General features: G+C 38.0%; 3 protein-coding genes across 7 annotated transcripts; 1 reads left to right on the forward strand and 2 right to left on the reverse strand.

Annotated features, from left to right (window-relative positions):
- Positions 1-6356: 6356 nt before the first annotated feature.
- On the reverse strand, positions 6357-8124 carry LOC131325383 (protein ALP1-like). Its single transcript, XM_058357625.1, has one exon. It carries the CDS (start codon positions 7956-7958, stop codon positions 6516-6518), a length of 1443 nt encoding a protein of 480 aa, XP_058213608.1. The 5' UTR covers positions 7959-8124; the 3' UTR covers positions 6357-6515.
- Positions 8125-13265: 5141 nt separating this feature from the next.
- Positions 13266-17255, forward strand: LOC131325384 (glyoxylase I 4). 2 transcript variants are annotated; one of them, XM_058357627.1, is made up of 5 exons: positions 13266-13502; positions 15160-15340; positions 16129-16212; positions 16310-16513; positions 17013-17255. In XM_058357627.1, exons 1-5 carry the CDS (start codon positions 13455-13457, stop codon positions 17105-17107), a joined length of 612 nt encoding a protein of 203 aa, XP_058213610.1. In that variant the 5' UTR covers positions 13266-13454; the 3' UTR covers positions 17108-17255. The 2 variants fall into 2 exon arrangements, with proteins under 2 accessions (XP_058213610.1, XP_058213609.1); XM_058357626.1 differs by having other exon boundaries at positions 13283-13502; positions 16114-16212.
- A 669-nt stretch (positions 17256-17924) lies between these two features.
- On the reverse strand, positions 17925-25670 carry LOC131325388 (U-box domain-containing protein 34). Of its 4 annotated transcripts, none has more exons than XM_058357636.1 (10): positions 25352-25670; positions 23963-24084; positions 23768-23883; positions 22944-23071; positions 22562-22845; positions 22323-22424; positions 20950-21378; positions 19720-20469; positions 18815-19009; positions 17925-18265 (listed from the first exon to the last, which is right to left on the reverse strand). In XM_058357636.1, the coding sequence occupies exons 1-10, from the start codon at positions 25545-25547 to the stop codon at positions 18257-18259; spliced, it is 2331 nt and encodes a 776-aa protein (XP_058213619.1). In that variant the 5' UTR covers positions 25548-25670; the 3' UTR covers positions 17925-18256. The 4 variants fall into 4 exon arrangements, with proteins under 4 accessions (XP_058213619.1, XP_058213616.1, XP_058213618.1 ...); XM_058357633.1 differs by having other exon boundaries at positions 17925-18402; XM_058357635.1 differs by having other exon boundaries at positions 17925-18406.
- Positions 25671-27449: the final 1779 nt, after the last annotated feature.

A 27449-nucleotide genomic window follows, 5' to 3' on the forward strand; every position in this document is an offset into this window, starting at 1 on the left:
GGCCCACTACGGGTCCCACACAAATCATCCGAGCCGTTCATTAAATGTAAAATATTTTTCAAGGGTCCCCGTAAAAAATAATCTCAATCCGATACCTATAGATGCTCGATCCAATCGTATAACTTTTCATTATCCGAAAATCTAAATGAAAAGTTAGATAGTTGGATAAAGCACCTATAGGTATTGGATTGAGCTTATTTTTTACGGGGACCCTTGAAAAAATGTTTTACATTTAATGAACGGCTTGGATGATTTGTGTGGGACCCGTGGTGGGCCCCACAACGAAATCTGTGCACAAAAATCTGTACCGGTAGCAGGACTCAAAATCTAGTAAACTTGTGGTATTTTCACAATTACAATTAAGAATATACTACTTCCTCCGTTTCAAAATGACTGACTTTTTTAAGATTTCGTGTCATTTTAAAATGCTTATATCTTTCGATTTATGAAGTTTTATGTTATTTTAAAAACTTTGTTTAATAGAACTAATTAAAATCTATCAAACAAGATTCATATTACATATTTTTTAACACTCACATTGAAAGATATAAGTAATTGAAAATGACACGTTTTTTCAAAAAGGTCCCTCATTTTGAAACGAAGGGAGTATTAAGTAAAAGTATTCGTTTACTGTTCATTGAAATATCGGTGTTTGGGGTGGCAATGAAAGGGAAAATAATTGAAAGAAAATAATTCAAGCTAATTTTTTTGGGGTGAATAAGTTGTGGCAAATTCGCATGCTGTTCATATTAATCAACAAGTTTAGTTTGTTGTTTACCCTAAGCAACAAGTTATTAGTTAGTGTGAATAACTTGACATTTTCACACAACTCTCTATCACAACAAACAATACAATTTTTCATCTACTTATTTGTTAGTGTGGACGACTTGACATTTTTCAGCAACTTATACGTTAGTGTAAAATAACTTGTGATTTTCAATGAATAAGTTGTGGTGCACAACTTATTCATTAGCATGAACACCCACGGTCTTCTAAATTTGTCCAACTAATTTGTTAAGGGATCTAAATTTGGTCGCTCTATACGATAAGTACACTAAAAAATAAGGAAAACACGTATTTCTATATCTTTTTTACACCATTTAATACACATTCACACATTTACTATTGTATTTTAGAATTTTCCATCTAAATTTTCCAAAGAGGATCTAGTTCACCTGGAATCTTGAGTCTCATAACCCCATTCGTTTAAGGGTTTTGGATTTTAGATTCTAATCATTATCCTATTTTTCTCCAATCATTACTCTTATTTTTTCTTTTTGTGTCTCTCTAATCATTACCCCTATTTTCAATTATTATTCTATTTCTTTCTACATTTATTACCTACCAATCCAAATCCAAAATACCAAAACGAACGGGGTATGTTGTCTTCAGATTGGGGGGAGCTGATGTCCCTTGCGTGCTATCCCGGTCGAGGGGGTCCCGCTCCGGTCTTGCTTTGATGATCGAAAATGTTCACTTCGTAGAGTTCGTCGAGTTAAACAAGTATGCAAAAAATCAGTTTGATCGGATATCATTAAGTGTCTAATCGGAACACATATAATTTGCCAATAATGGGTTCTAGTAGATTTGATCCAATATTTTGGATCCATTCTTTTCAAAACAAAAAGGTTTTGATTAGGCACTTAATGATATCCGATCGAGCTGATTTTTTACATACTTGTTCAACTCGACGAGCTCTACGAAATGAACGTTTCCGATTGTTGAAGCAAGACCGAAGCACAGCCCCCTTGATCGAGACGGTAGGCTGTTGTCCCTTAAAGGAACAACAGCTCCCCCAACTCCGTTGTCTTCATATTGTTTGTACCTTCTCCTGACAAAACAAACAAACATTAAGACGCAGGGTGACTCAATGAAATAGTACTACTAATTTGTACATGTTCACACTGCAAAAGAGAATGGGAGAACCAGCCACACACCAGAGTCAACCCCGAAGAAGTTCTTTTTGGTTACACAAATGAAAGTGTTGGTATGATACAACGTCACATCCATCAGGAAATATCTCCCGTCACACGACACCACTATTCGTAGAAAATTTGACCGCGCCTATATCTGGATCAAATTCGAAGCTAAAATCCCACCACTACACAAATAACCCTTGACCCCAAGAATTTCGTCCAAAGACCAAAATGTCCAAAACTACCTACCTCAGTTTAGAATTTCACAAGAGCACAGACTGTCCAACTGACCGTTTGTCCAAAACGTAAAATATAACTCAATCCAACATGTCACACTGTCACAGATAAAACCCGTTGACCGTATTTAGCCCGGACCATCCATTGACGTTTTTTTTTTTAAACCAGAAAATAAAAAAACATTACGATAGCATTACTAATTAGCAAAGTACATATTTAGCCAGAGTATGCGCTGCTCCGACCACTTGTTTTGGATCTTTAATTACATCAATATATGAAAACGTATGCGCTAACGATAAAATGTCCAACAAAACAGGCATAGCATGACAAACTACCCTTTGACAAGTACCTTCATTTCGACAAGCAAAATTAATACCCAAAACCGAGGCAGTATCATACTTATTTGTAACAACAATCAACAATTACCAAACAACGATCGTGCTTTTCGTGCAAAGCACGAAGGAGCGCACCTAGCCACTCGTACAAAAAATGGAGGGATAAAATGCAAACGGCACTACACATCTTGGTGATTAACTTTTCAAAAGGAACGCGTATTTCACGACTATCGAAGTATACCAAGAAGAAGAACCTGCAAAAAATGAGCTACGTCCCGACATGAAAAAATTTCAGATCCCTCGTCACACGATAATACTCCCTTCGCCCCATTTTGTTCGTCCTTTTTTGATATCCGTGTCTGTATTCAATCTCTTATATTTTCCAATATGAATTTGCCAAAAAATGTAACATGAATTTTGTTTGATAGTTCTCGATTAAGTCTATAATACAAAGTTTTCATAATTATGAAAAATATCATATATTGGGACATATACACATTCAAAGAACGGAGGGAGTACTTTTTGAAATTAGACGGAGGGAGTACTTTCTGAAATCTATGTAGATCATGCCAACCAATAAGAAAGACCGCGCCAAACGAGATCACCACTCGGAGAAGATCTAGTTCAGCATCAAAGAACAAACAAAACAAAACAAAACAAAACAAAGTTTAGCTCCCTCGAAACACAATGATACTTTCTCAAATCTGTGTCGTAGATCAAGGTCCTTCCCGATGATGTTCTGTTTATACCTCAGTTTGCCCAAAAGCTCTATTAACACGACTTGTACGTAACTAAACTCAATACTTCCCTCAAGTTGTGTCTAGATCAACGACTTGTTGGAAATTTAGAAACCGATTGTTTTGGTTTGGTTGTTCGATGACAAGATTCGGCTGATGGGCTAGTTTCCGATCACTAGTCGCCCTGGGTGTGACGACTTGCCAGAGTTCTTTCGGCGTTTGCCTTTTTGGTCTTCGCGCTCGGAGCCCACCGTGGCAGCGGGGGCTTGCCTTGGAGTTTCTTTACTGCTCTGGTACGAGGTCTCACTTGCATCCTCTCTTGAGGGTGTATCGCCTCCTCGTCTGGATCCAACTGGGGTGCTTAATGGACATAGTCCATGGGATCGGATTTCTTAGTCTTTGGCTGATTTTCTAGTTGTTTAGGAATCCACAGGTGTGCTATATGATTATGCATTGATTAGACTATTTAATCGCGTGGGTGCCTATTTCTTTGTTGTTAGTTGGCTCTGATGACTGACACACGAAGTGTCGGTTCTATTAGTACAGTGTATGTTGTGCTTTAATGGAAATAAGTAGATAGCCCTTTGATGTAATTTGTATATTTGTCGGCTGGGATGCGCACTATTTTCTTATTTTCATAGTTTTCATTGGATTCCATTGTAAGTGTTGTTAGGCATTTAAAATGATATGTGATTGCAGGGTTTTCAAAACAAAAAAAAAAATGCATTGTTTGGCTTTGTTCTTAAAATCCTTAATTTGTGAGTATTGATTTTGTGATTGATTTATTGAAACTCTTAATTTTTGAACAAAGACAAAAATAAGTTTAAAAACTTATGAGTTTCAATCAAAATTTTATATTTTTCCGATTCCTCTTGCCGAAACGAATCAGAGTCACAAAATTTTGACGCAACACTAACAGCAAAAAAAAGAATTAAATAAAGACAAAAAAATTAAATTACTACTACGTATTTGACTTTTAAAGTCAAATTCACCCTTACCCCTTAAAATAAAAAATATATACTCCTATGTTAAGCTTCATTGTGCATTACGAGCTTAAAGGAACAAAAAAGAAACAAACCCAACGACCTTTTGGCAAGAGAAATATTCCGAGTGGATTCCCTTTCTGTGGGCTTCATGTGATGCTTAGTTGGCTCCTTGAACTGGTCAATCAGCTTCGGGACATACTTTCCCATTTAACCACCCCAGATTTTGATCTGAACAAATGTTGCTCAAGTCAACAAATTGTTTTTAGTTTGTACCTTCTTCTGACAAAACAAACAAAATTAGGCCCTAGGTTGACTCAACGTACAGAATAGTTTTTTTTTTTTTCTGGTAATGTAGGGTATCTCGGTCCAGCCTACGCGCATTTCGGACTAATTTTTACAACCCCTTATACAACAGTTTCACACATTTATGCGTAAGGTAAGGTGAGATCACCGCAAGAATTATTTACAAAGAGAATCGAACATCAAATGTTTAGAATGGAGCAAACATTTGAGTCTCAAGCTTAATCCCATTTGATCAACCCGTTGGGTTTGAACAGAATAGTTTGTACAACGTTCACACTTTTTAAAAAGAGAAACACCAAACACCACATAGTCAAATCCTAAGAATTTCGTCCAAAAGACCAAAACTACCTCACTTAAAACGAGAGAAGTTCCACGAGAGTGCAGAATCTCCAGCTCATCCAAAACCTAAAATAACTCATGCCCAAGACGTCACGGATCGAACCCGTTGACGTTATCTAGCCCAGAACATCCATTGACCTCATTTGGCTCCAAATTGGTCTTCAAGACTTCAACAATTACTAGCATCCAACAACTCACTTATATTCTTTTGGTTCGACGGTCCAGGATGTCTCGACCGACTTACACATTTCAATTATTTCTCTCACTGGTTAGGTCTAAAGATCGACCATCCATGTCGGAACTAAGAGCTTTACAAGAGAATTTCTCTCTAATGACCGCAAGAGGTTGTCATGTTTTCGAATTCAAAATGTCTAGATTTATAGTTCATTCATGCTGCTACTTGAGCTATTTTGTTGGGTTATCGAACAACTGACCATAGTCTATAGTCTTTCAAAAAGTGCATAATCGAAAGAAATTTAAGTTCGTAGAAAAAATACACGACTTACACAAAGTAAGTAAATTAATCAACGATTATAGATGGAAAATCACGTAACCAAACTCACATGTTCTAAAATTTGTGTTTAGATCATGACTTTTCAGGAAATTATGTGTTGGGAAACTGTGGAAAGTAAGAGAAAGAAAAGGAAATTGTCCAAGAGGGAGAAGGTGAAAAAAGTTGGAATCTTCTTTAACTCTCTCCTTCTAGTTAAAGATAGTTAGGGAGATGGTCATTAACTATCTCCTTCAACCTCTACTTTTCTCTCTTTCTTTTTCACTAGCGTTTGGGCACACGAAATGCATGTGTAAGTGAGCGGAAAAAATCTGCTGTTAAACCATCTTACGTGATTAAACGAAATCACCTTATGTGATTGAACAAGTCAATTGCATCAAAATGAAAGGGGAAAAATTGCGAAGTAAAAGAGAGCAGTTGTGGAAGATTGGAGTCATGGCTTCCAAGTGGTGGGTTTCTCTTTTGCCCTTAAGATTGAGTTCGAGTATCTAATATTGTTTGGTAAATACAGTTAGTGGTGGAGGACTTTTGAGTCTACGAAAAGTCCATATAGCTTCAAGAAAGGGGGAGACCAAATTTGGATTCTCTCTTTCTGTATTAGAATAGACTTTTCCTAGCAACCAAACAAATGGACCCAGAGACCATGTAGTTAGCAAGTCACTATAGAAGTGTAGTGATCATTTGGTCTATCCGTTCCCCCAATCGATAGTTTAGAATCGTTGTAACTTTTACCGGTAAGAGTTAACAAACATATATCTGAACCATTAATTGTCGATTTAAACGGTTCAAATTGTGCACTACAGATACAGGGTGCGCTACAGAGTTGCTCACTATAGGATTCCCGGATTGACCAAACAATAGGATGAGATTTTTATTTTTCCCGGCACTAATCACTGCAAAAAACATGATCCTAACACACCAAATAAGAACATGTTCTGATAGGTTGGAAGCTCACTTTGATCAAGAAATATTATGCATCGATTAACCAAGGGTTGAAAAACAATCTGTGTCAATTTACTATATCGAAAAAAACAATCTACAAAGCTACAAGGACAGTATCCTATAACATGACTACATCAAATGATGGAAAAGAATCAACACCAAGTACACAAAAAAACCTACTAGCTACTAATCTAGTGGTAGCAGCACAACTATGGAAGACCAGTGTCCGCAAAACTGTGGTGTAACAAATGGTGAGCAATCTGATCCCTAGCTCGCATCGCGTCGACGGACCTCACGGCATTCTCCGGCACAATCTCATCGTCGAAGAGATCAAAACCGGTCTCGCTCGGTTCCATCGCCTCGTTCCTCATCTCGCAAATGTTGTGCAGCACGCAACAAGCACCGAGGACCACGGGCAAGTCCTGGAGCTTCACCTCGGTCCTCTTCTGCAGACAACTCCACCTCCCTTTCAACCGCGAAAACGCTTCCTTCGCCACCCTCTCCACCTCCCCGGCTTTCTCGTTGAACACCCTCTGCGTCCACAGGTTCTGCTGAGCGTAAGGCACCAGCACCCAGTCCATCAAAGGGTACCCGCCGTTCCCCACGATCCAAATGTCCTTCAGAAGCCCGCGACTTGCCCTCTGCGAAAGCGCCGATTTCTCCAGAACCTTGTCATCGCTCATAGACCCCGGCCACCCGATGCAGACGTCCGTAAACACCCCCTTCGAATCGACAACGCCTTGTACCGTGATCGAATACGACGTCTTCTGGTTCCTCTCCGTGTGCCTCTTGTTGAAATAAGCCGGTCCGTTCACCTTGGGCGCGATGATAGGCACGTGGGTAGTGTAGATTGATCCGCCCAAGTTCGGAATCCCGGAAACCAGCTCGAATTCCCTCTTCACCCTCGTCATTCTCTCCTCGTCGGGCCAGTTCAAGAACTTGCTCATCATGACGCTCTTGATGGCCCCGCAGACTTCCAGCACGAGCTTGTGGCACGTGGAGATGCCCAGACCGAATTTCTTGGAGACCAGGCGCAGGGGCTCCCCGGTGGCCAGCCGCCAGATGCAGACGGCGACGCGCTGGCGGACCGGTATGGCCAGCCGGAGCATGGTGTCCTTCTTGTTGATGACCGGGTCGAGCTCGCTGCATATGAACTCGAACGTGGATTTACTCATTTTGAAAGCGCGTCGAAATTCTGATTCTGGGAAATCCGGGTGGCTGCACTGGTCCCACCACGCCTTCGACCGGCTCTTCACCCACAAACGCCGCGCTCCCCCGCCTCCGCCGTTGGCCGACGCCTCGGAAGCGGTCGCGGAGACGTTGGCGTCGGGTCCGTTCGGGGTTCTGGCGCGTTTGGGTCGGGGCGGGTCCTTTTGATCCGGTTCTTGGAAGAAGCCGTCGATCGGGTAGAAGCCGTCGGTCATTGTTTGGGATTGGGATTGGGATTGGGATTGGAATTGGAATTGGGATTGGGATTTCGTGTTATCGTCTTCGTCGAAGGAGAGGAACGAGGAGAGGATGTCTCTGAACGGCGTCGAGTCGGAGTTGACGGGGTCTGTTTTCTGGCGCTTCTGATCGGGTTGTTCTTGGAATGAGGTGAACAAACTGGCGAAGGATTCGTGGTTGAGGAATGGGAAAGGGGAGACTTCCATTTCTCTGGGTTCGTTTTTGAAAGTGTTTATCAGAGTGAAGTTTGGGTGGGGAGTTTTGAATTGGGAGTGTGAAAGCAGTGGAGGGAGGTCTGAACTTGTTGAATTTTGGAAATTGAGAGGTTATATATATACAGAGAGAGGGGGGAAGAGAGAGAGAGAGCGTGTGAACGCGGGGAGGAGAGAGAGGGGGGAGGAGAGAGATAGATAGAGCGGGGGGAGGGGGGGAGGGAAGATTCGAGGTCGGGGGGGTTGACTAGGACGCTATACGCTGAATTACGCGGTTGGGGATTTGGGGGGATTTGAGTCCCAGGTTTTTTTTTTATTGCATTTGGTGTGGGGGTTTTCAGGTGATGTTTTTTGTTTGTTTTTAGAGAGTACTTTTTAGTATTTTTGGTCAAAACAGTGAGAGGGGAACCTCGAAGAGCAACACGTCTCTAAATCGTTTCGGAAAGTGGCAGGAAAGTTCTCGTGTAAGAAAACCGGACCGGGTGACCGACCACCCAAAACCAGGGGTGATTTCAGTTCGGGATAAAATTTCCAAAAGACCGATTTGGTTCGGTCCAAATATTTCTAGAATCGATTCCGACCGGAATTGAGTTCGGTTTAGTTTGGTTTGGGATGGGATCAGTCTGGTCGGGGATTTTGGGGATTTTGGTCTGTCCGAAATATAAATTTTCCATTTTATTTTATGTGTATATATGTAAAATATACTCCCTCCGTCCCAATTTAGTTGTCACTTTTTGGAGTTCGTGCCACTTTTCAATTGATTATATCTTGTAATTTATAATGTTTTAGGTGATTTTGAAAATATTGTATTATAGAACAAATCAAAATCTATCAAACAAGATCCATATTGGATATAAAATTCATTACCAATTTAAAGATATAACTAGTTTTTTAATCCGGTTAGAATAGAACTGGGACAAGTAAATTGGGACGGAGGGAGTATAATATAAAAAATATATAGTTGTTCGGTTCGGCCGGGCAGAAATTCTAGGAAATCGAGACCGAACTGATTTCGGTTCGACTTGGTTTGGACTGGTCCAGAAAAATTCCACCATCACCCTGACTGAAAACAGAACCGATCAGTCGATTTTTTCAAGGTTTTTTTTTTCTATCCGTCAGTTTTTATAACACCCCTACCCAAAACCACCAAGTGATGGTTCAATTGGTAAATACTGTTTGAGTTTTTCGTGTATTGCTTCTGGGCGATGGCTATGATGCTTTCAAGCGGTTTGGGAGCATGGTGCTCCAAATTGATCCTAACCATCTAGATTGTAGGAGTTTATCTCAACAATTGATCTCAACCATTAACTTTTAAAATATCTCAGTAATAAGTATCGTAAGTGTAGCCATACAATATAGTAAAGTGTAACTGTATAACAATAACCTAGTATGTGTTGCCTTAGTAAATATTATGTAAATCTTATTTTTTATGGTAAATAATGTTGTAATTTTTGATGAAAAAATAATAAAATCATCTCGTTTGCTGGAGGCACTACTCCCCGATAAATACATGAAGTAATCTATATGTATATCCCCTTTTGTATCAAAAGATCTTCAACTTAAAATCTAGTGATCTATTCATTTGATATTTATTAGTAGTAGCATAGCCTATTGACATAGTAAAATATCTAATCGTGTGGCAAGGAAAAGTCTATTTTGGAAATAATTTGGTCGATTTTCGATGCTACTCACATAATATTAAGGCTCCGTTCCATAAATTTTCTTAAAAAATAAGCAGTTTATTTTACATTTTCAAACTCAAAAATAAAGTAAATGAAAAATATTTTTTCAATTTTTTTTTGCACCGTATAAAAGATCTCATCGAGATCTTCCAAACAAGATCCATATTACATGTTTTTAGATTTCAATAAATTCATAATTTTTGAGCTTGAAATTGCCTTCTTAAAAGATAAGAATTTTTTTGGGGTTCTAGAACGGAGCCTAAGGGGCGCATGGATTAGTTTTTTAGTGTTTTTCTCGCACTGTCTTTTTGGTTGTTTTTGCACAATTTTTTAGATTCAGCTAAAAACGTTTCATCACATTATTAGGTTTGATAAGAGGAGTTAAAAAAGTATAGAAACATGTCTTAAATTTTTAAAAAAGATCACATAAGACAGACACTAAAGACAATAAAAGATTGACCATCGAGTCATTGGATTTGATCGTAGAAATTTTACCTAAATCTAGTGAAAATTACAAAACCAACCAAAGAGGCAAAAAGATAGTAACAAGTTAGCCAAAGGGCCCTAGGTGAGAAAAATAGTACTCCAGTAGTTTCTTTTGCGTGTAAGATGCACAATCTCGGCATCTTTTTTCAGACACAAGTAAATTTTTTTTACCAAAGTTTATCATTTGATTATACGGAGTATCAATTTAAATGGAAAGAGTGTTTACGCTGTAATCATGACACTAAGCTGCGTTCTTATGAGCTTAACTTAAACCTGAAAGTTTTGTTCTTATTTGAATTTTTTTCACATTTGTTAGTTTTGCGTCAAACTTTTGTGGGTAATTGATTCGTCTTGACGAGAGGAATCGGAAAAATAATTTTTTTTTACTTTTAGCCAAGAATTTTAAGAAATAATCATTTTTTAGTAAAAATGGTTACCTAAAATACTTAAGTAAAAGTAAAAAAAAAAAAAAAAATACTTTTCCTATTTCTCTCGTTGAGATGGATCAATAACTAACAAAAGTTAGACGCAAAACTAATAAATGCGGAAAAAATTCAAATAAGAAGAATTTCAAAATTTAAGTTAAGTTCATAAGAACGCAGCCTAATTAGTTTACCATAGTCTAATATTCAAATCTCTTTCATTAATCTTTGCTTGGGTACTACACTTAGTTTCAGTATAAAGAACAACCATTATTGCCTTTAACACATGTGATTTATAACACTATCAAATTAACAATAAACCCGAAGAGGTTGGACGGGTTGTCAAGATCTGACACTTAGAAATTTGCTACTCTATTCGAAAGTCTCAGATTTGAAACCTCTCATGCATAATTAGACTCTGTGGGACTCTAGAGGATTGCCCAATCGTTAAATTAAGATTTCCGAAATTATTTAAGAAAACTTTCCCGGAACTTGATCATAGAAAAAAGAAAACAAACCAAAAAACAACAGCTGGCAATCTATCCCTTCCCATTCCCAAACGTCACAACCACTTTATTAGTTGACATTTGATTAAAGCAATGGATAGCTATAGTTTACGTGTGAATGTGTCCACCTTTCATATTTTACATGAAAATCACATGTATAATTCAGCATCATTGTTTAATCTGCCTCTGTCCACTTACAGGCATGAAATTGACATGATAATTCAGAAAACAATTACAGCTCTATCCGCATGATGTGTAGGGTAAATTTCATTGACACCACTCAGAAGTGGATCTTAATGACAGATATTTTCTTTACGAATGAGAAATGATTATAAATTCGCTGTGATTTCAATGTTTATTTCACTTACATGCAACTAACAACTGTTCGACCAAATACGCTATAGATTTAGCCAAAAGTGTATGACATTGACAAAATCATCCTTTTTAGTGATAGAATAAATAATAATAAAAACTCTTTAATTCTCAATTTGTTTGACCCAAAAGTTATCATGGTTTTGTTTTTGGATAATAATTGTGGAGAAAAATAGGGGTAATAATTGGGAGATAAGAATAATGATTGGAGAGATGTAGATAGAAAAAGTTAAAGTAATAATTGAAAATAGGGGTAATAATTGGGGAGAAATAAGAGTAATAATTGAAAACAAAAATGAAAGTGAAAACTAAAATGGAAACCGAACAAAGGCGTCGTTTTTCTAACCCAAAAATGGTCCTTTTGAGCAATAAAAAATAAATATATAGTTAGAAAGAAGTTTTACTAATTATCAAAAGAGCTCATCTAATGGGAAAGAAAAGTCATTTTGATTCAAAATAACCGAAAGTTGATAGTTTTGGATTACTTTTTATTATAGGAAACAATGACTTTTTTCGATATAAGTCACTTTCGGCTCATTCCATCACGAGTTTGGACAAACAATTGTCAATTGAGGGTGTAGGTGAAACGCATATAAAAATCACAAGAATTCATTGTTATTTCTCATATGTGAAGAGGATATCTGTCATTTAGACAAACCTTATGAGTGTTAGTGAAACCCTAATGTGAATAGGCTACTGAATGACAAAACAACGTCTAACACTTGTATTTAGTTGACAGTTTGACTAACAAAACTCACTAGTATTATATATTTTCTTAAAAATATATATTTTCTTAAAAACAAGAGCTATCTTAAGCGTTAATTTCTTCCTCTCTGTATCAATTGAAGCAATGAAACAAAGGGACGATTAACCTTCCTAATCAAACAAACGGATAAATCCATTGTCCCTTGAGAGCTAAAGATTCATGCACTAATCTTGGCACAATTTCACCATCGATCAACCAACGGGTGGACCGATTCAAGTTAGAGTAATATTTCGAATGAATCGACACTCAGACACATACTAGATTTTTAACCTGAGATCTTATAAGAAACAACAATAATCCCTAAATATCATGCCTGGCAAGGTCTTTACTTTTTGATTCTTACCCCTTAAATCCCCTAAAGCAATTGCCAGCATTTAGTTCAGAAACCATTCAATATTTCAACTTGTGAGATACTACTAGTCTACCATATTCTGGGGGGTATGTCACTGATACACTACTCTCTAGTTTGACCTACTATTCCTACAACCAACCCCCAAAAAAAGAAAATAATGGAAGACACAAAATAATCTTCGGCTATGTTTGGAACTTATGGAAAAAAAAGAAAAAGACAAGAAAATTAAAAGATTTTCCTTTCTATTGTTTGGTTGGAAGAAAAAGTGAAAAGAAAAGAAAATTTTTAAATTTAATGAATAATAAATTTTCTTTCATATTTTCCTTTATTTTCTTTTATTTTTTGTAAGTTCCAAACAGAGCCTTCATTTCCTGCAGGCTTACCCAAAACAAACACTTAGGCCCCGTTCTGGAATGTAAAATAAGTCCTTATTTTTTAAGAAGGCAATTTCAAGCTCAAAAATAATGGGTTTATTGAAATCTAAAAATACGCAATATGGATCTAATTTGAAAGATCTCGATGAGATCTTTTATAAGGTGAAAAAAATTTTAATTTTTTTTTATTTACACTATTTTTAGTTTGAAAATATGAAATAAACTGCTTATTTTTTAAGAAAATTTCTAGAACGGAGCCGTCATGCTAAATCTGGAGTGGGTCCCGCGTGACCATGCATGATTGGTAACCAGTAATCGGCGGTGCTCTTTTATTTTATTTTATTTGCCACTAGTGGTGCTCTTCACCTGTGAAATCTAAACCGCGAAATCTTAGGAAGGAGTGGTTCTCAGCTGTTTTGGATTTCCAGTGAAGGAAATATACATGCACACGTTTGTACATATATATCCATAAATCAATAATAAAAAAAGAAAAAGCTACAGACGATTTCACTGAGAATCACTGGTCTCCCATGGCGGCTCTTCTGAGTCCCTCTCTCTCTCTTCATCCTCAAAACAAGGTACTACACATACACATCGGACATCAATTTGTAGTTATTTCTGTTTCTTCTCTATGTATATGCGTCCATATATTTTATCATGATTGAAACCTTTTGATTGTAAATATATGGATTGGTGTGGCGATTATATAATCTGGGTTCAAGGATCGACGGAAATTGGATGAGCCCAGACGACCGCCCTACCCCAAGTTTCAAAATTCCTTTGAGACTTATTAAAAGTGGAAAGATGAACTTTAAAATATTGGTGGAAGTGGAAAGATCTTATTAAAGTTCATATTTTGATTTCGGAAAACCACCAGCGCAGTGGCTCTGAACTAAACCTCGAGGTGTGGCTGCCGTAGCCCTCGAAAATTTACAAATGTTAGGGCCCTCCTACTTTTGTACTCCTTATAATAGTCCAACAAAAAGATCCCATCTTTATTCTTCGCTTTAGGCCTCCGACAAAAAAATCCCATCTTTAATGTTCACTTTAGACCTCCGAAAAGTCAGCGCCGGCTCTTACCACTAGGAAATGCTCTTACCACTAGGAAATTGAAACTTGGGTAGGGCGGTTGTTTGGGCTCATCCACTTGGGTCCATCCTTGAACCCAGATCAGATAATCGCCCTGAAGTGGAAAGATTTTAAAGTTCATCTTTTGCTTTCGGAAAGCCACCAGGAAGTTTTACTTTCTTGGTTCTTACACTCAAAATTCCAAGTATGTTTCAATCACCTCAAAATATATATAGCGTCTTGTTTTGCAAATCTACAATTTGTGGATAAATGCTACCCCAATAATAATAAGAAAATCTGCAGGAAATAAACTCATAATTCCAAAAACTTGGGTCGGAAAACAGGAATAGTTGAGTCAGACATTGGTAAGATCCAGGAAATGAAAACTTTAAACCTATTGGGCGTGTTTGATTGCAGATTTCGTTTTAGGGGGATTCGTAATGAGGTGGGATTAGGATTGGGATTGAGAATGAGGTGGGATTATTAATGAGGGGATAAATCATTTATTCATGTTTGCTTTGCACATGATTAGGATTGGGATTGGAATTGAGAATGAGGTGGGATTGTAAATAACATGTTTGTTTTGGCTAGGATTAGGATTGGGATTGGGATTGAGGTGAGTTTTTAAACTTATTTTGCTCAATCCCATGGGGATGGGATTCGTAATAACACCCCCCCCATGGGTTGACTAATCCCATCAAATGGGTGGATTGGTATTCCCATGGGATTTGTAATCCATGGGATAAAAATCCAATCAAACACACTTCTTGAACTACACTTCACTTTCGGAGTCCCATCCCAAGCCCCAATCCGGCTATCAAACACGCATTAAGTATTAAGAACAAGATTCAATAGAATAAGAAATCGCTTAGCAAAAAAAAGAAAAGAAATCAAAAGCGAAAGAAATTCATTTAAATCTATAGAGCTAATGCAGCCTACTGGTAAATTCCAGAGGACTACTTACTTTGTTGTCTTGTTTTTAGGCATAAGGTAGGATCACGTGAAGGCAAATTTCTATAAACTTTTGGTCTCTGTATACTTAGGTTTCATACAAGTTGCAGAGCGTGTGAAATATGTTTTCATCGTCCACCACTGTTAGTGCTATCAAATGTCGGCTAAATTTGATCGCTATTCTGTTTCCTGATATGTCTTCTGGAATTTCTTTAGGTTCATCCTGTTGGTGTCAGCACAATCTTTGCAAATACACCGTCGACCAGAAACTTCTTGCCTGTTGTAAGAACTGGTAGAAGTCATGGGTATCATCGTCTGATAAAAGCTAAGACGTCTGCTGAAGTAGATGTACTTGCTAAAGATTCTATTAGTGTTGAATCTGCTGATTATGCGAATGGTAATACGTCTTTCTCATTTTTGAGTGGCAATTCTTCTTTCTCCTTTTCACTTGATTAGTTGTTTTCTGTTGATGATACCAATTTAATATGAGCTGTTGGAAAATCGGGTACAATCTTGTCTCTGTTTTGTTTTACATCCATCAATTCTGAAAAACCAAATGAATACAGTTGATTTTTATGAGACTATATATTTTCCTAAACAACCGGACGAAAATAATTCGGAGTATATCTTCCTTTTCATTTGCCTTTTCTCCTTGTATTGTTCTCTCTTTCTCTTTCTTACGCAACCGCATGCACATGGCATGCATAGGATTCTCGTTCATACAAACATTAAAACAGCATACTCGTGGTATAGCATGAATAAAAAGTAGAAAGGCGTGGAAGGAAAAGACAGTCTTTAATCTTGTGAGCTCTTTTCATCCTACACTCTCTTATGGATTTACTTGAAAATGTCATTCCTAGAGTACTTGGTGGTGCAAGTGCTAAAATATGACTGTCGTTGCTTTCTTATTGAAGAGAGCAGACATTCAGGAAGGCTAGAGAAAGAGAATAAACTAGAATTGAGACTGGAGAGAGAGGGCCAAGGAAAGAGAAATTGGATAGAAATTAGGAGCTATTAAACACTTCTTCATTTGGAGTTATGTTTTGGTACTTGACTTAAGTTCAATTCGCTAATGTTGATATTAATTCTACACGGGTGTATTGTTATTTGAACACGGAATTCCATACATTCATACAGAATAGCCGAGACGTATCCAATTACATATTTCAGCTGATATTGATGCAGATTATGGACTCGTGAGCATGCACCACGTTGGAATACTCTGCGAAAACCTCGAAAGGTCACTTGAGTTTTACCAGAATGTGCTGGGTATGTCAAACTTTTCTGCTTTGCAGATGTAGCTTAACCCTTATGTGGATGTGTATACACTTCGCTTCACAGAGTTCTAACTTCGATTTAAGGTCAGGTTTGAAGATAAATGAAGCAAGGCCAGATGACAAGCTCCCCTACAGGGGTGCTTGGCTGTGGGTGGGCTCTGAAATGATTCATCTCATGGAGCTTCCAAACCCTGACCCCTTGACCGGAAGGCCTGCACACGGGGGGCGAGATCGTCATACTTGTATTGAGATTCGAGACGTGTCTAAGCTGAAAGCTATCCTTGATAAAGCTGGTGATTTTCCTCCGCCACATCATTCTTTTATTCTTTTTGGGCCAAGGAACAGATTTTCGTTTTGATTCCATCTTAGCAGCCAAAATGTTTTCCATTTTCTACTTCGAGGAAATCCGAAATGAAACATAAGAGAAATACCAAAATTCTACTGTTTCTGTGCACACAGAAAGCACCGAACCATACATGATATGAAACGTACCAGATGTTGGAAAATGATATTCTAGTTTATTCTACAGCTTTTGACGTTTTCATTATGTTCCGGCTACGTTCCTTTTTTAGCTGACCGAGAAAACATGCTGGAACAAAATTTTGATCCTTGTGGCTAGGAAAAGATACGAAGATAATGAAGTGAAAATGCTCAGTTCATTTTCCTTTCCATTTCCACGGTTCAAGCCGGCAAACACACCAAATGTGAATATGACAAGAAGATCTCCACAGCCCTTATAGCTTTTGTTGGTTCTAGAAGGGGCTTCTTATCTTGCTGGTTTTTTTGGTGCAGGCATTCCATACACACTAAGCCGCTCGGGGAGGCCAGCCATTTTCTTCCGAGACCCAGACACCAATGCGTTAGAATTTGCTCAATTCGATGCCTGATATGCTTAACATTGCGCATAAATAAATCGAAGTGTCCGTATTCCTTCAAACACCCGATCATGTACATATAATCTATCAAAAGTTTCATGTAAACGATCCTGGTTTTGGTCCTTTTGGAACAGCAATTTCCCAAAGGGATTCTGTTGGACGTGGGTGTGTATGTTTAGTCTTGTTGAGTATTGACAAGGTAGAAGTAGAACTGGTAAAGCAGCAAAAACTTCACTTGTACCCCATGTGGTTTGGGCCATGTGTGGTTCCCCCCTTCACTTTGTTGCATCAGGTTTCCCTGGTTCACTTTGTTGCATCCGCACCCATTGTGGTTTGTGGATTTTGTGTGGACGAACCCAAGAATTAATGCTTGCACTGTTAACAAAAATGACAAAGTCCAATATGTCCTCCGTCTTCTTCTTTGATTCTTCTTCATTAAATCTAAACAATTCATCCCATGTACAGAAAATTAGATCCGAACCCTTTATTATGAAGTAAATTTTCTCACAAATAATTACGTATTTATGGGTGGGTAATATTATAAATAAAAATAAAAAACTAAGCTGAAAAACAACCATAATTTCTGGAACCCAGGATTGTTTCTTGTGTGGGGGGTTCCAACCCCAGACATAAACAAAGATAGGGATAACAACAACCTCTAGCACTACATGGGCAACTAGAGCCATCTCGAATTGACGACTAAACTTTATTCGGAATTCAAATTATCTAATTTGTGATTGGAACCAAGAACCCCCATTAATCTGTGCTAATTCTAGTAGCTCTGCTTCACTATGCCACTCCAGGGATTTTTTTTGAATGGCAAAAAAAAAAAAGAAATTTATTAATCTTTAAAGTGAATACAAAAACTAAAGGGAGCGAAGTGCAGGGCAACAAGTGTCCATCTAAAACCCAAACCCTTGATTGACAATATGCCAACCAAGGAGAAAACCCTTGGGGCCAAAACCCAACACCTAAAGGCCATAAGCCCAGATAAAACAATAAAGAGCAAATGGGACGCAACCCAAACACTAGAAAAGGCCTGAAAGCTCAAATACAGCAGGATTAGCGAAGGCAGCCATGAACCCGCCGTACACCGGTCCCAAAAACGATCAGAGAGCCGCCGTATGCCACTCCAGGGATGGTTCATATGCCAGAGCAATTTCAGCTAATCTGTAAGATGGAAGAGAGAATCACTGGTCTGAATTTCAGTAAACCGTTATCCGAGAATTACCCCTAGCTGCATGACCCTAGTTTCACTCCAATAATCTGCCATTGGTAAACTTGGCACTCTGGCCTTTAGACATTTCCTGGCTGGCACACAAAAGCAGTTCCAGTTAACTACTGAAGAAAGTGGCAAGCAAATAGAGAACAAACCAACTTAGAGCTTCGATTTTCTTTACAGACATCAATGTAGACGAATGGTCTAGTAACTTGTTGGAGCCCAAAAACAAAATCCAAAATGCTAAATCTCAAGTTACTAGTAGTAGCTTACATGATTGATCATACTTCCAAAATCACTCATGTATACAAGTATAGAAGATTGCAAATGAAGATGCCCAACATACTCTTCCATTTTGTTGAGGTCAAATACTCATAGCAATAGGTTCTTTCTGTGAGTTCTATACCTTGTGTTGCCGTTATTTACATAGAAAATTCTTCCCTTGAAACTTGCATAAAATGCTACTAGCTTTTATTTGCACACAGCAGCTACAAACATACTTGCCCGGGTGAGGATGTTATGCGTGACCTCCAATCTTGTATGGCGGAACGTAATGTATGGTTTTGAATGAGCACTTTATGCTGCAGCTTAAGCTTTGTTACTGGTGATAAACTATGCCTCTCAACCCATAATTTGATTGCTCTGTGCTCGTATGTAAATCCATCAGCGGCAATGTATGGATCCTCCATTACTTCCTGAATTAGCCATGGCATAATGCACAAAGAAAAATGACTATGAGATGCAGCTCACATAAGGCTGTGTATGGATCGGTTTTGTGGATGGACAGGAAAAGGTTGGGGAATAAGAAGATAGTAATAAAGAGAAGAAGCTAAATCAATTTGTTTGGTATCCCTATCATTTTCCCCTCCCTTAGTAAGCCCTCCACAAAAACCATGATCCAAACACAAAGAAAGAGTCGAATGCTAGGAATAACAAAATATTAGAGCATCTCCAATCAGCTAGCTAAAATAGACCCCAAAACTTAAACGACAAAAACCAATAAAAGAAGAACCCAGTTGTGTGGTAATTTAAGAACAAATGATTGCTCCAATGACGTAGTTAAGCAACAGAAAAAAAAAAAAAAAAAAAAAAACTGGGTCGATTGGTCCAGTTTTGTATGTATGCATATACACATAAACACACGACTTGTGTCAACATAAAGGCCAAGTGGCCCCTAGCCCTCACTTCCCCAAATCCCTCGCTCTCTCCTCTCCCGTCTTACTCCTAACAAGCTCTATAAAGATGATAGCCTCTTAGCTACCAAGCATTATGAACGCTCTTACGAGCCACTCTATGCATCGGAGCAAAATTTGGTGCAAGTGTGTGAACTAGTCTAGTATCTAACACTAGGAGAGCCTAATTGAGAGTGAACCAGAGATGCTCTTGTGGAGTTTCAATTTTTCACCTGAAGGATTGGGCAGAAGTAATGGTTAGGTGCATGAATACTATTCCTCTGTACCCTAAGAGCAGCATCTGCCATATCAGCAAGTTTCTTCAAAAGCGGCAACACTTCAGTTTCAAGATCTGGCCTATCTCTGCATCTTAGTCTGGAGCATTTCAGGGCCATCTGAGTCAATTCCTCTGCTTCAGCAAGTGGCCAATCCGGTATAGACTTGTCCAGTATATCAAGGAGCAAATCATTGGAAAGAGCATTTTCAAATTTCAACAAAAGCCCATTTGGATGTCGTGCAGACAGCAATTGGAGGACAATGATTCCAAAAGCATAGAGATCAGATTTAGGTCGGACGGTTCCCGTTCTTTGATACTCTGGATCCAGATAGTAAAGAGTACCAGCTATACCAGAGTCCCCATATTCTGTAATACTGTCAGGCGCAACATCTGAAACGAGTTTAGCCAATCCCACGTCACCAATTTTGCTAACATAATTTCTGTCTAAAAATATATTCCCTGGTTTTAGATCTCGATGAATTACAGGGTTCGGTTTTGAGTTGTGTAAGAATGCAAGTCCACAAGCTACTTCAAAAGCTATCCGGAATCGAACAAACCAAGGAAGAGGATCCCTGCTGCTTTGGTGGGAAAGAATATCTTCTAGGCTTCCGTTCTCCATATATTCGTACACTAAGCAACCAGTCTCTGGACAAGCTCCAAGCAGTAAAACAATGTGTGGGTGGCGTAACTGGCTAAAAACTTCAATCTGAAAACAATTGACAGAAGACAACAAAAACCATTGCCACCACAGTCAGAACAACTTAAGTGGTCACGAAAGTATGGGATAAGCAAAAAAGTAAACAAGCCACAGGTTAAGCTAAAATAAGTTGACAAAAAATGCTATTTTTATGTTTTAAAGAAGAAAATTCAGCTAGGACAAGATTAGTCAACATTGTGTGGCAAAGGGTGTTTACACAAGCATGGACAACCTAACCTAATATTTCGTGAATGTTTTGAGTGAATTGGCATCTGCACATTATAAACACAGTTAATTAAGAATTTCCTTTCGTATTGAATCAGTGTTGACGAAATTAGGTTAGGTGCAGAATAAAAACTTCTCCATTCATAAGTTCTAAAAAGACTTAAAGTTAATCAAATGATCATGCCAAAAGAAAATAAAATCCTCAAGCAGACATGCAAACTTGAATTAAAACAGAAGAAAGAAATCATCAAGTAAAGAAAAAACCTCTGTCAGAAATTCCTCTTTCTTCTCCGCTGCATCAGAACGCAGAACTTTGATGGCTACGGGGATTTTATCAAGGTTACATCTGTAAACTTTCCCATATGATCCTTCACCAATCATCTTAGTCTCAGAAAAGGATTCGGTAGCTATCTCAATTTCATCCCTTGTGTACCTTTTGTACCTTCTATCGTTTGAGAAGAGTGCATCAACAATTTTCTTTTTCTCCATTGATTCTTTGAGAGCTTTTAATTCTGCTATTTGTCGTTCATAAGCTTCTTTAGCAAGCTTATTTCTCGCCATCTCAATCTCCTTCATGGTTTCCAAATACTTTCTATTCTCTTCTGCAGCCATTTTCTTATAAGCTTCTTCTCTTTGCTTGGCAGCATTTACTTGTCTAGTTTCTTCCAGGCATTCATAAGAAAGAAACTGAACCTGTGCAATGGAGCATCAATAACAGTGGTGTAGTGTAATATAGAACACAAGACAACTTATATTTTACCGTTTGTCTTTTTATATTCAAGGTTAAATAAGTGTCCATATTCTACCTCCATGTAGGATTGACTTTCACTACACTGAAGACCACTTATCAATCTACCCTGAAACTGTCTATGAGATGAGGAAGCAAGAAACTTAGGCCCTAGTTGTTTGAATGGCTAATACAGAAGGGATACATAATTTCATAGGATAGTTAATCCTTTACAATTAATAGTGAGCAGATTAATAATACCACAACCCCTAGATATTATATACTGTATTACGTTTTTTGTTTGACACAGGATATCATATCCGACAGATATTTAATCCCAGTCGCAAAAGTTTCTAAAGCATATGTTAAAGAATCAAACTCAAAACCTTGGCAATGAGTGGAGAGGCCGCCCAGGCTCATACACGAGTTTTGGAGGTTGTAATTCACCAATGTGGGACAAGCTCTAACACTCCCCCGCAAGTGGAGAGGTAAAAAATGATCTATAACATAAGAATCTCAACCAATCAACAGAGTCTTTTCCAAAAGCCTCGGAAAGTTTAGCTTTGATACCATGTTAAAGCATTCCATTCAAAACCAATTGGCAATGAGGGGAGAGGCTGCCCAAGCTCATATGGTACTAGTTTTGGAGGTAGTAATTAACCAATGTGGGACAAGCTGTAACAACATATATAGCCAAATCTAATGCTTTCATCCAGACAAACAAAAGTGGATATAGTCTCTTTTTGAATTCAAAGTTTTCTTGTCGAAGAAAATAATCATCCTTTATAGACTTTGAAAAACGGAAACTATTTCTGAAATGGTAGCAGAATTGGCAAATATTAGGAAGGTCAAAACATAACATGCATCAAAATCTATGAACCTCATAATTTTTTAAGATGTCAATGCTAACCTTGTTTCTGGCATTTACAAGGTCCTCACACGCTCTATTGTACATGCCAACAGTGTCCATTAATTCTAGACGCAGTTTTTCCACCTCAGCCTGCACATCCGACTGTAGAAAAGTATGCATCCTAAATGTTAGCCCAGACTAGTCACCGTCACACAACAGTGTGTACAAAGCAAGTAATTAATACAATGGTACGACACGACATAATGTGACAGCAGGCGAGAAAACAGGAACTAATTCACCTGCTTTGTGTTGGCAGAAGCCACGGAAGAACATTCAGTTGCTGCCTCAATATCTAGGATACTATTTCCCAAGTGTTGATCATTTCTTTCTGGGAGTGAACCAGAATGGTTGGGATACCTCTGTTCTGTATTTGCTATAGAACCCAAGTGACTAAGATCTGACACATATGACGCTGTGTCAGTAACTCCACCATCCACTGAGGAGGAATAATGGCCACCATTTAATTTATAGATGTGAGAACCACGCTTTATCCGGCTACACCACCAGCTTCTAGAGATATTCTCTGCCAAATAGAGGCAGAAAGACTAATATGATAAGGCAAAAGAAACAACTAAGTACATGGAGGCTATCAACATTTAAGAATCAGTATTTTCAACATACCACCAGTCGACAAGGGGGTGGCAGAAGTTGTGATGACCCTACGTCTTGACACAATGTAAATACTACCTTCAGCAGCATTTTTTAGGACTACCGATGGAACAGTAGAGTCTTTTCGCTTCCAGAGAATCCTATGGTACACCCCCAAAAAATTTTGGTTAAAAATAACATAAAAAAGTAAGGCTAAAAATGCATATCTAATGCAAAAAAATCCGCAACTAACCAAAAAATGTGTAACTATTGTGGAATATAAGGTATACCCCCTATGCATATAACTAAGACCATAAAAATTCGTACCTAATGAGAAAAAAATAGCGTACAATGCACCAAAAATAAGCGTACAATACTACAAAACTACGAGTACCATATATTTAAAAGGTACACCCATGCGTAACTAACAAAAAAATGTCACACCAAAAATATGCGTAATATACAAAGATGGTGTGTCACAGCTTTCTCCTAAAATTAAATACAAGCATGGCGACTTAGTTAACACATGAAAGAACCACACGAGTCATAAAAGGTTGGGTAAAGTTTAACATATCGAATTTATTGGAGTGTAAGATGGCACTTCAAACAAATGGCTAAATCATTTGCATGTATAGGAACCACATGATACTGATGATAGATACAGTAGTAAGAAGAATGTAAATCCCCCAGAATTCCTAGCCATAAAATCTTAACGTAGTATCCTCCAGGGAAAACACAAATCAGATGTATTAGAGTCTAGAACATGCAACCAGTAAAATGCCATAAAAAAATGGCCAACAACTAGAAGGATGAGAAAGACCGTGACATGAACAACTTAATCAATACATTGGACATACCTTCTGATAAAAGAGGAAGAGCAAGAGCCCAACACTAAACTTCTTACACCAGAGTCAGTAACATATTTAAGAAGTGCCGATGCAGGATTGTCACCTTCCAGCAACAAAGTTTCAACCTAAGAAAGCAGTATCCGGGATTATACTTCAAGGTAAACTCAATTAGAGTAGAACATAGCCAAAAGAAAAAAAACTCACCTTTTTTCTTTTGCATAGTTTCTTAAATGGTATAAATACTTTCTGAAAAGCAAGTTTTGTGTCCTCCATATACATTTCCGCCACATGGGCATCCAGTTGCTCAATGGGGATAGTGTCTCCGGCTGCAAAATATGGCAATGCCCACATGAGGTCATTAGTAACAGAGTAAGCAATGCTGAAAAATGAGATATAAATTATTGCCTTGTAGGAATTTGAACAGATAGAGTTTTAGATTCGCAGGACAAACTACAACACCAACCTAAAGATATACTCCTTGCATTAAACAATCCAGTTAAAATTGTTAGTCAAATCGAGATTAGTCATGTCAGATATCTTGACATACATTGTCGGATCAAATCCTAGCAGCCTAAAAACTCAACTTCTTAGATGAGTGGATGGTAAACAACTTTATATGGTACCAGAGTTGGCCTTTGTGAGTTTTTGGGCAAGATTCCTATACCTTACCAAATGGTTCCTTTTGTTGGTGGCAAAAAGGGTACCACACTTGATTGTGATCCCAGTAGAAATATTGGTTACCTCTACACGTGCGAGTCTAGAGTAAAAGATGTTGGAGAGTGGAGACTGAGAGTACTAGACAATGTCCCATATTGTTTACTTATCATCTCCAAAACTAGTAATGAGGCCAGAAAGCCTCTCCACCCTTGCCCATTGGTCTTAAGTTGGAGGCTTTAACAATCCCGGAACGGAAATGAAGGAAATTACTAGTTAGTCACTTTTTTGACATCCCGGACAACTGAGTTACTCCCTCCGTCCCACTTTAAATATCCCCTACGGAAATCCGTGCAATTTCAAACCCCAAAAAACATATTTCTACATATTAATTTCTTTATTTTCTTACACCAAATTAAAGTACTCATTAGTGGGACGGAGGGAGTATTAAATAAAGCAACGAAGTTTCTAAACTCATTGTCGAAATAAAAATGTAAAATTGACCTAATATCAATGAATAATAATGTCGAAACTCCTTTATTCTAAATCCACATCTACACTACAAGCTTTAATGTTGCATTCCCTGCCTTGAGGTACATACACGTCAATATACACACACACATATATATACTCCTTCCGTCCCTATTTAATTATCCACTACGGTTTTACATGCATTTTCGGTTTTACATGCATTTTCACGTATATTATATTTTATATTTTTAAAATCATTGTCTTATTGAAAAAATTGAAATCTATCAAACAACATTCATATCCCTCATATCGTATACTTTTAGCAATATAGGTTAAGAGATATAAGCCATCGAAAAAATGTCCGTAAAATCGCAGTGGATAATTGGATAATTAAATAGGGACGGAGGAATACATCCCTACGAATAAATACGCAGTCTTTCGTATATATAAGAGACAAGAAGAAATTACATGGAGTAGGAATTGAAGTGATTTTAGGCATGACGTGAATCAGGACGAAACGGTCGGCGACAGGAAAGAGTTTCTCCGCCGCCCACCGGACAGCTCGACGGCTTGCCTTTCCCCCGCGGCCGCCGCCTCCGCCTTTGACGGCCACCGCCACGGTTAGCGGCGGCGGCAAGGTACGATCGCTGTCCACGCTGCTCATGTTGACGAGAGTTCCATATACCACACGGATTCCCAACTTTATTTTAATTAGAAAAATCTTCGAATCTCCGAATATACTACTGAACTGAAAGAGAGAGAGAGAGAGAGAGAGAGAGTGTTGACTTGTATGAGTCGTTGACGGCTCGAGGGGCCCCACTCATCAACGAGGAAAGGTCCCTTAATGTTTGGATTAATCATTTCTTAATTACTCCTTTGTTTTGATTTTTGTCATAATTTTTAGATAATTGATCGTCACGAGATCTCAACGAGAGGAGTGGAAAAGTAAGAAATTATGTACTCGAGTTGAAAAGAGTTCATTAAAACGAGACTATTGTTGGAATCGGAGGTGTTGTATTGCACCCTAGTATAGTGTGCATTTAGTATGGCACAATGACCGTCGATCTCAATAATTAACGATTGCGATGTGTTTTTAATTTTGGTAGGTAATAAATATTTTTCGCCGGTAAAAGATTATTTTTTAATTTGAACCGTTGATTGGTAAGATTGATGGTTGTGCGTCGTTTTACACATGTACTACACCGGGGTACACTACACATAAAAACACCATTTTTTTTTTCAAATTACGTATTTGGAATTCTTTCGTGTTTAGAGTTTTTTTTTTTTTTTTTGGTGTCACATCCAGGGAAGACAGAAAAATACTCCGTATTTCTACCACAAAAAATTTAGAGGAAGGAGCCCAAGTTTACCCTACGTGGGACCCGCAATTTTGGTTATTTTAGGTAAATAATAGGTTCCGGAAAAACTTTTTCCTAGTAATCTAGTTGTAACATATTGGTAACATCTAATAGTGTGTGAAGAAAGAAGTCTATTTAAAAAATCGGTTCGTAATATTGACTGCCGATTGGTGTGTCAATAAGGTAAGAAGAATGAAGTACAAAAAATCAATTTTCGATACATTTTTTAAGGCACTTTAACACATCAAAAATTGTGATTTTTTTCTTTTTCCTATGTAATTGACAGCTGGCTGATTTTAGTATTTTCCTTCTGTAATTACTTGCTTTCACATTTGAAGTGATGTGACGAGTTTAGCAATTGCATAATTTTATGCTTAATTTTACAGTGAGTTCGGCACAATGGTAAAGAATACATGACTCTCGATGCATGAGACGATTTTGCCGGATACCAAATTTTGACTTTGGCATGGCATTGACACAACTTCAACAACAGAGCTCTCTTTTTCCTGTTCTCATTTGGAAAATCTCTTCACTCTTTGCTTGGGTACTCCACTCCACTAGTTTCAGTGAAAAAAGAACACCCATTCCTTTCATACATGTGGTTAAAAATAACTGGGCATACTCCAAAATTTCCACACCTAAAGCCATTAATCTCTCATAACCAACCCCTTTCCTGTTTCCCAAAATGTCACAACCACCCTCGGGTACCACATAAATGATCCAAACCGTTTATTTTGTTCAGAAGTCTTTTAAGGGTCCATATAGAAAATCTTCTCTCAAACATGCCTTTACATACATCTAACCTCAGACATCAAAATATATATATATTTTTTTCGGGTAAATAACCCGAAGAGGTTGATAATACTTGGGAGGTTTCAAATCTGAAACCGTAGGAGGGGGCAAGCTCCTGAGTGTTAAGATGGTGAAGCCATAAATTTTCAAAAAGTTTGGCTGGAAACAGGAATGGTTGAGTTAGCCATTTGGTGGTTCCCACTAGGAAAAAGATTCAATAGAACAAGAAACTGAACACAGAGGAAATTCAAAATCTATCAATAGAGCTAAACTCTCAGCTTATTTTCAAATCATAGAGGACTACTGACTTTGTTATTTTGTTTTATGGCATACGGCAGGATCATGGCGAATTTCGAAAATTTTCTGTTCTTTGTACTTCGGTTTCATTGAAGTTGCCAGGCATGCAAAATACGTTT

The sequence above is a fragment of the Rhododendron vialii genome, chromosome 5a, assembly GCF_030253575.1.
Source record: "Rhododendron vialii isolate Sample 1 chromosome 5a, ASM3025357v1".
Lineage (NCBI taxonomy): Eukaryota > Viridiplantae > Streptophyta > Magnoliopsida > Ericales > Ericaceae > Rhododendron > Rhododendron vialii.

Coding starts and splice junctions, on each gene's coding strand:
- LOC131325383 (XM_058357625.1), bottom strand. CDS start 7,958: ATGGAAGTCTCCCCTTTCCCATTCCTCAACCACGAATCCTTCGCCAGT.
- LOC131325384 (XM_058357626.1), top strand. CDS start 13,455: ATGGCGGCTCTTCTGAGTCCCTCTCTCTCTCTTCATCCTCAAAACAAG. Junction 13,503..15,159: donor CTCTTCATCCTCAAAACAAG/GTACTACACATA, acceptor GAATTTCTTTAG/GTTCATCCTGTTGGTGTCAG. Junction 16,213..16,309: donor GTTTTACCAGAATGTGCTGG/GTATGTCAAACT, acceptor ATTTAAGGTCAG/GTTTGAAGATAAATGAAGCA.
- LOC131325388 (XM_058357633.1), bottom strand. CDS start 25,547: ATGAGCAGCGTGGACAGCGATCGTACCTTGCCGCCGCCGCTAACCGTG. Junction 21,379..22,322: donor TTGTAAATGCCAGAAACAAG/GTTAGCATTGAC, acceptor TCCATTGCACAG/GTTCAGTTTCTTTCTTATGA. Junction 20,470..20,949: donor AAGAGGAATTTCTGACAGAG/GTTTTTTCTTTA, acceptor AATTGTTTTCAG/ATTGAAGTTTTTAGCCAGTT.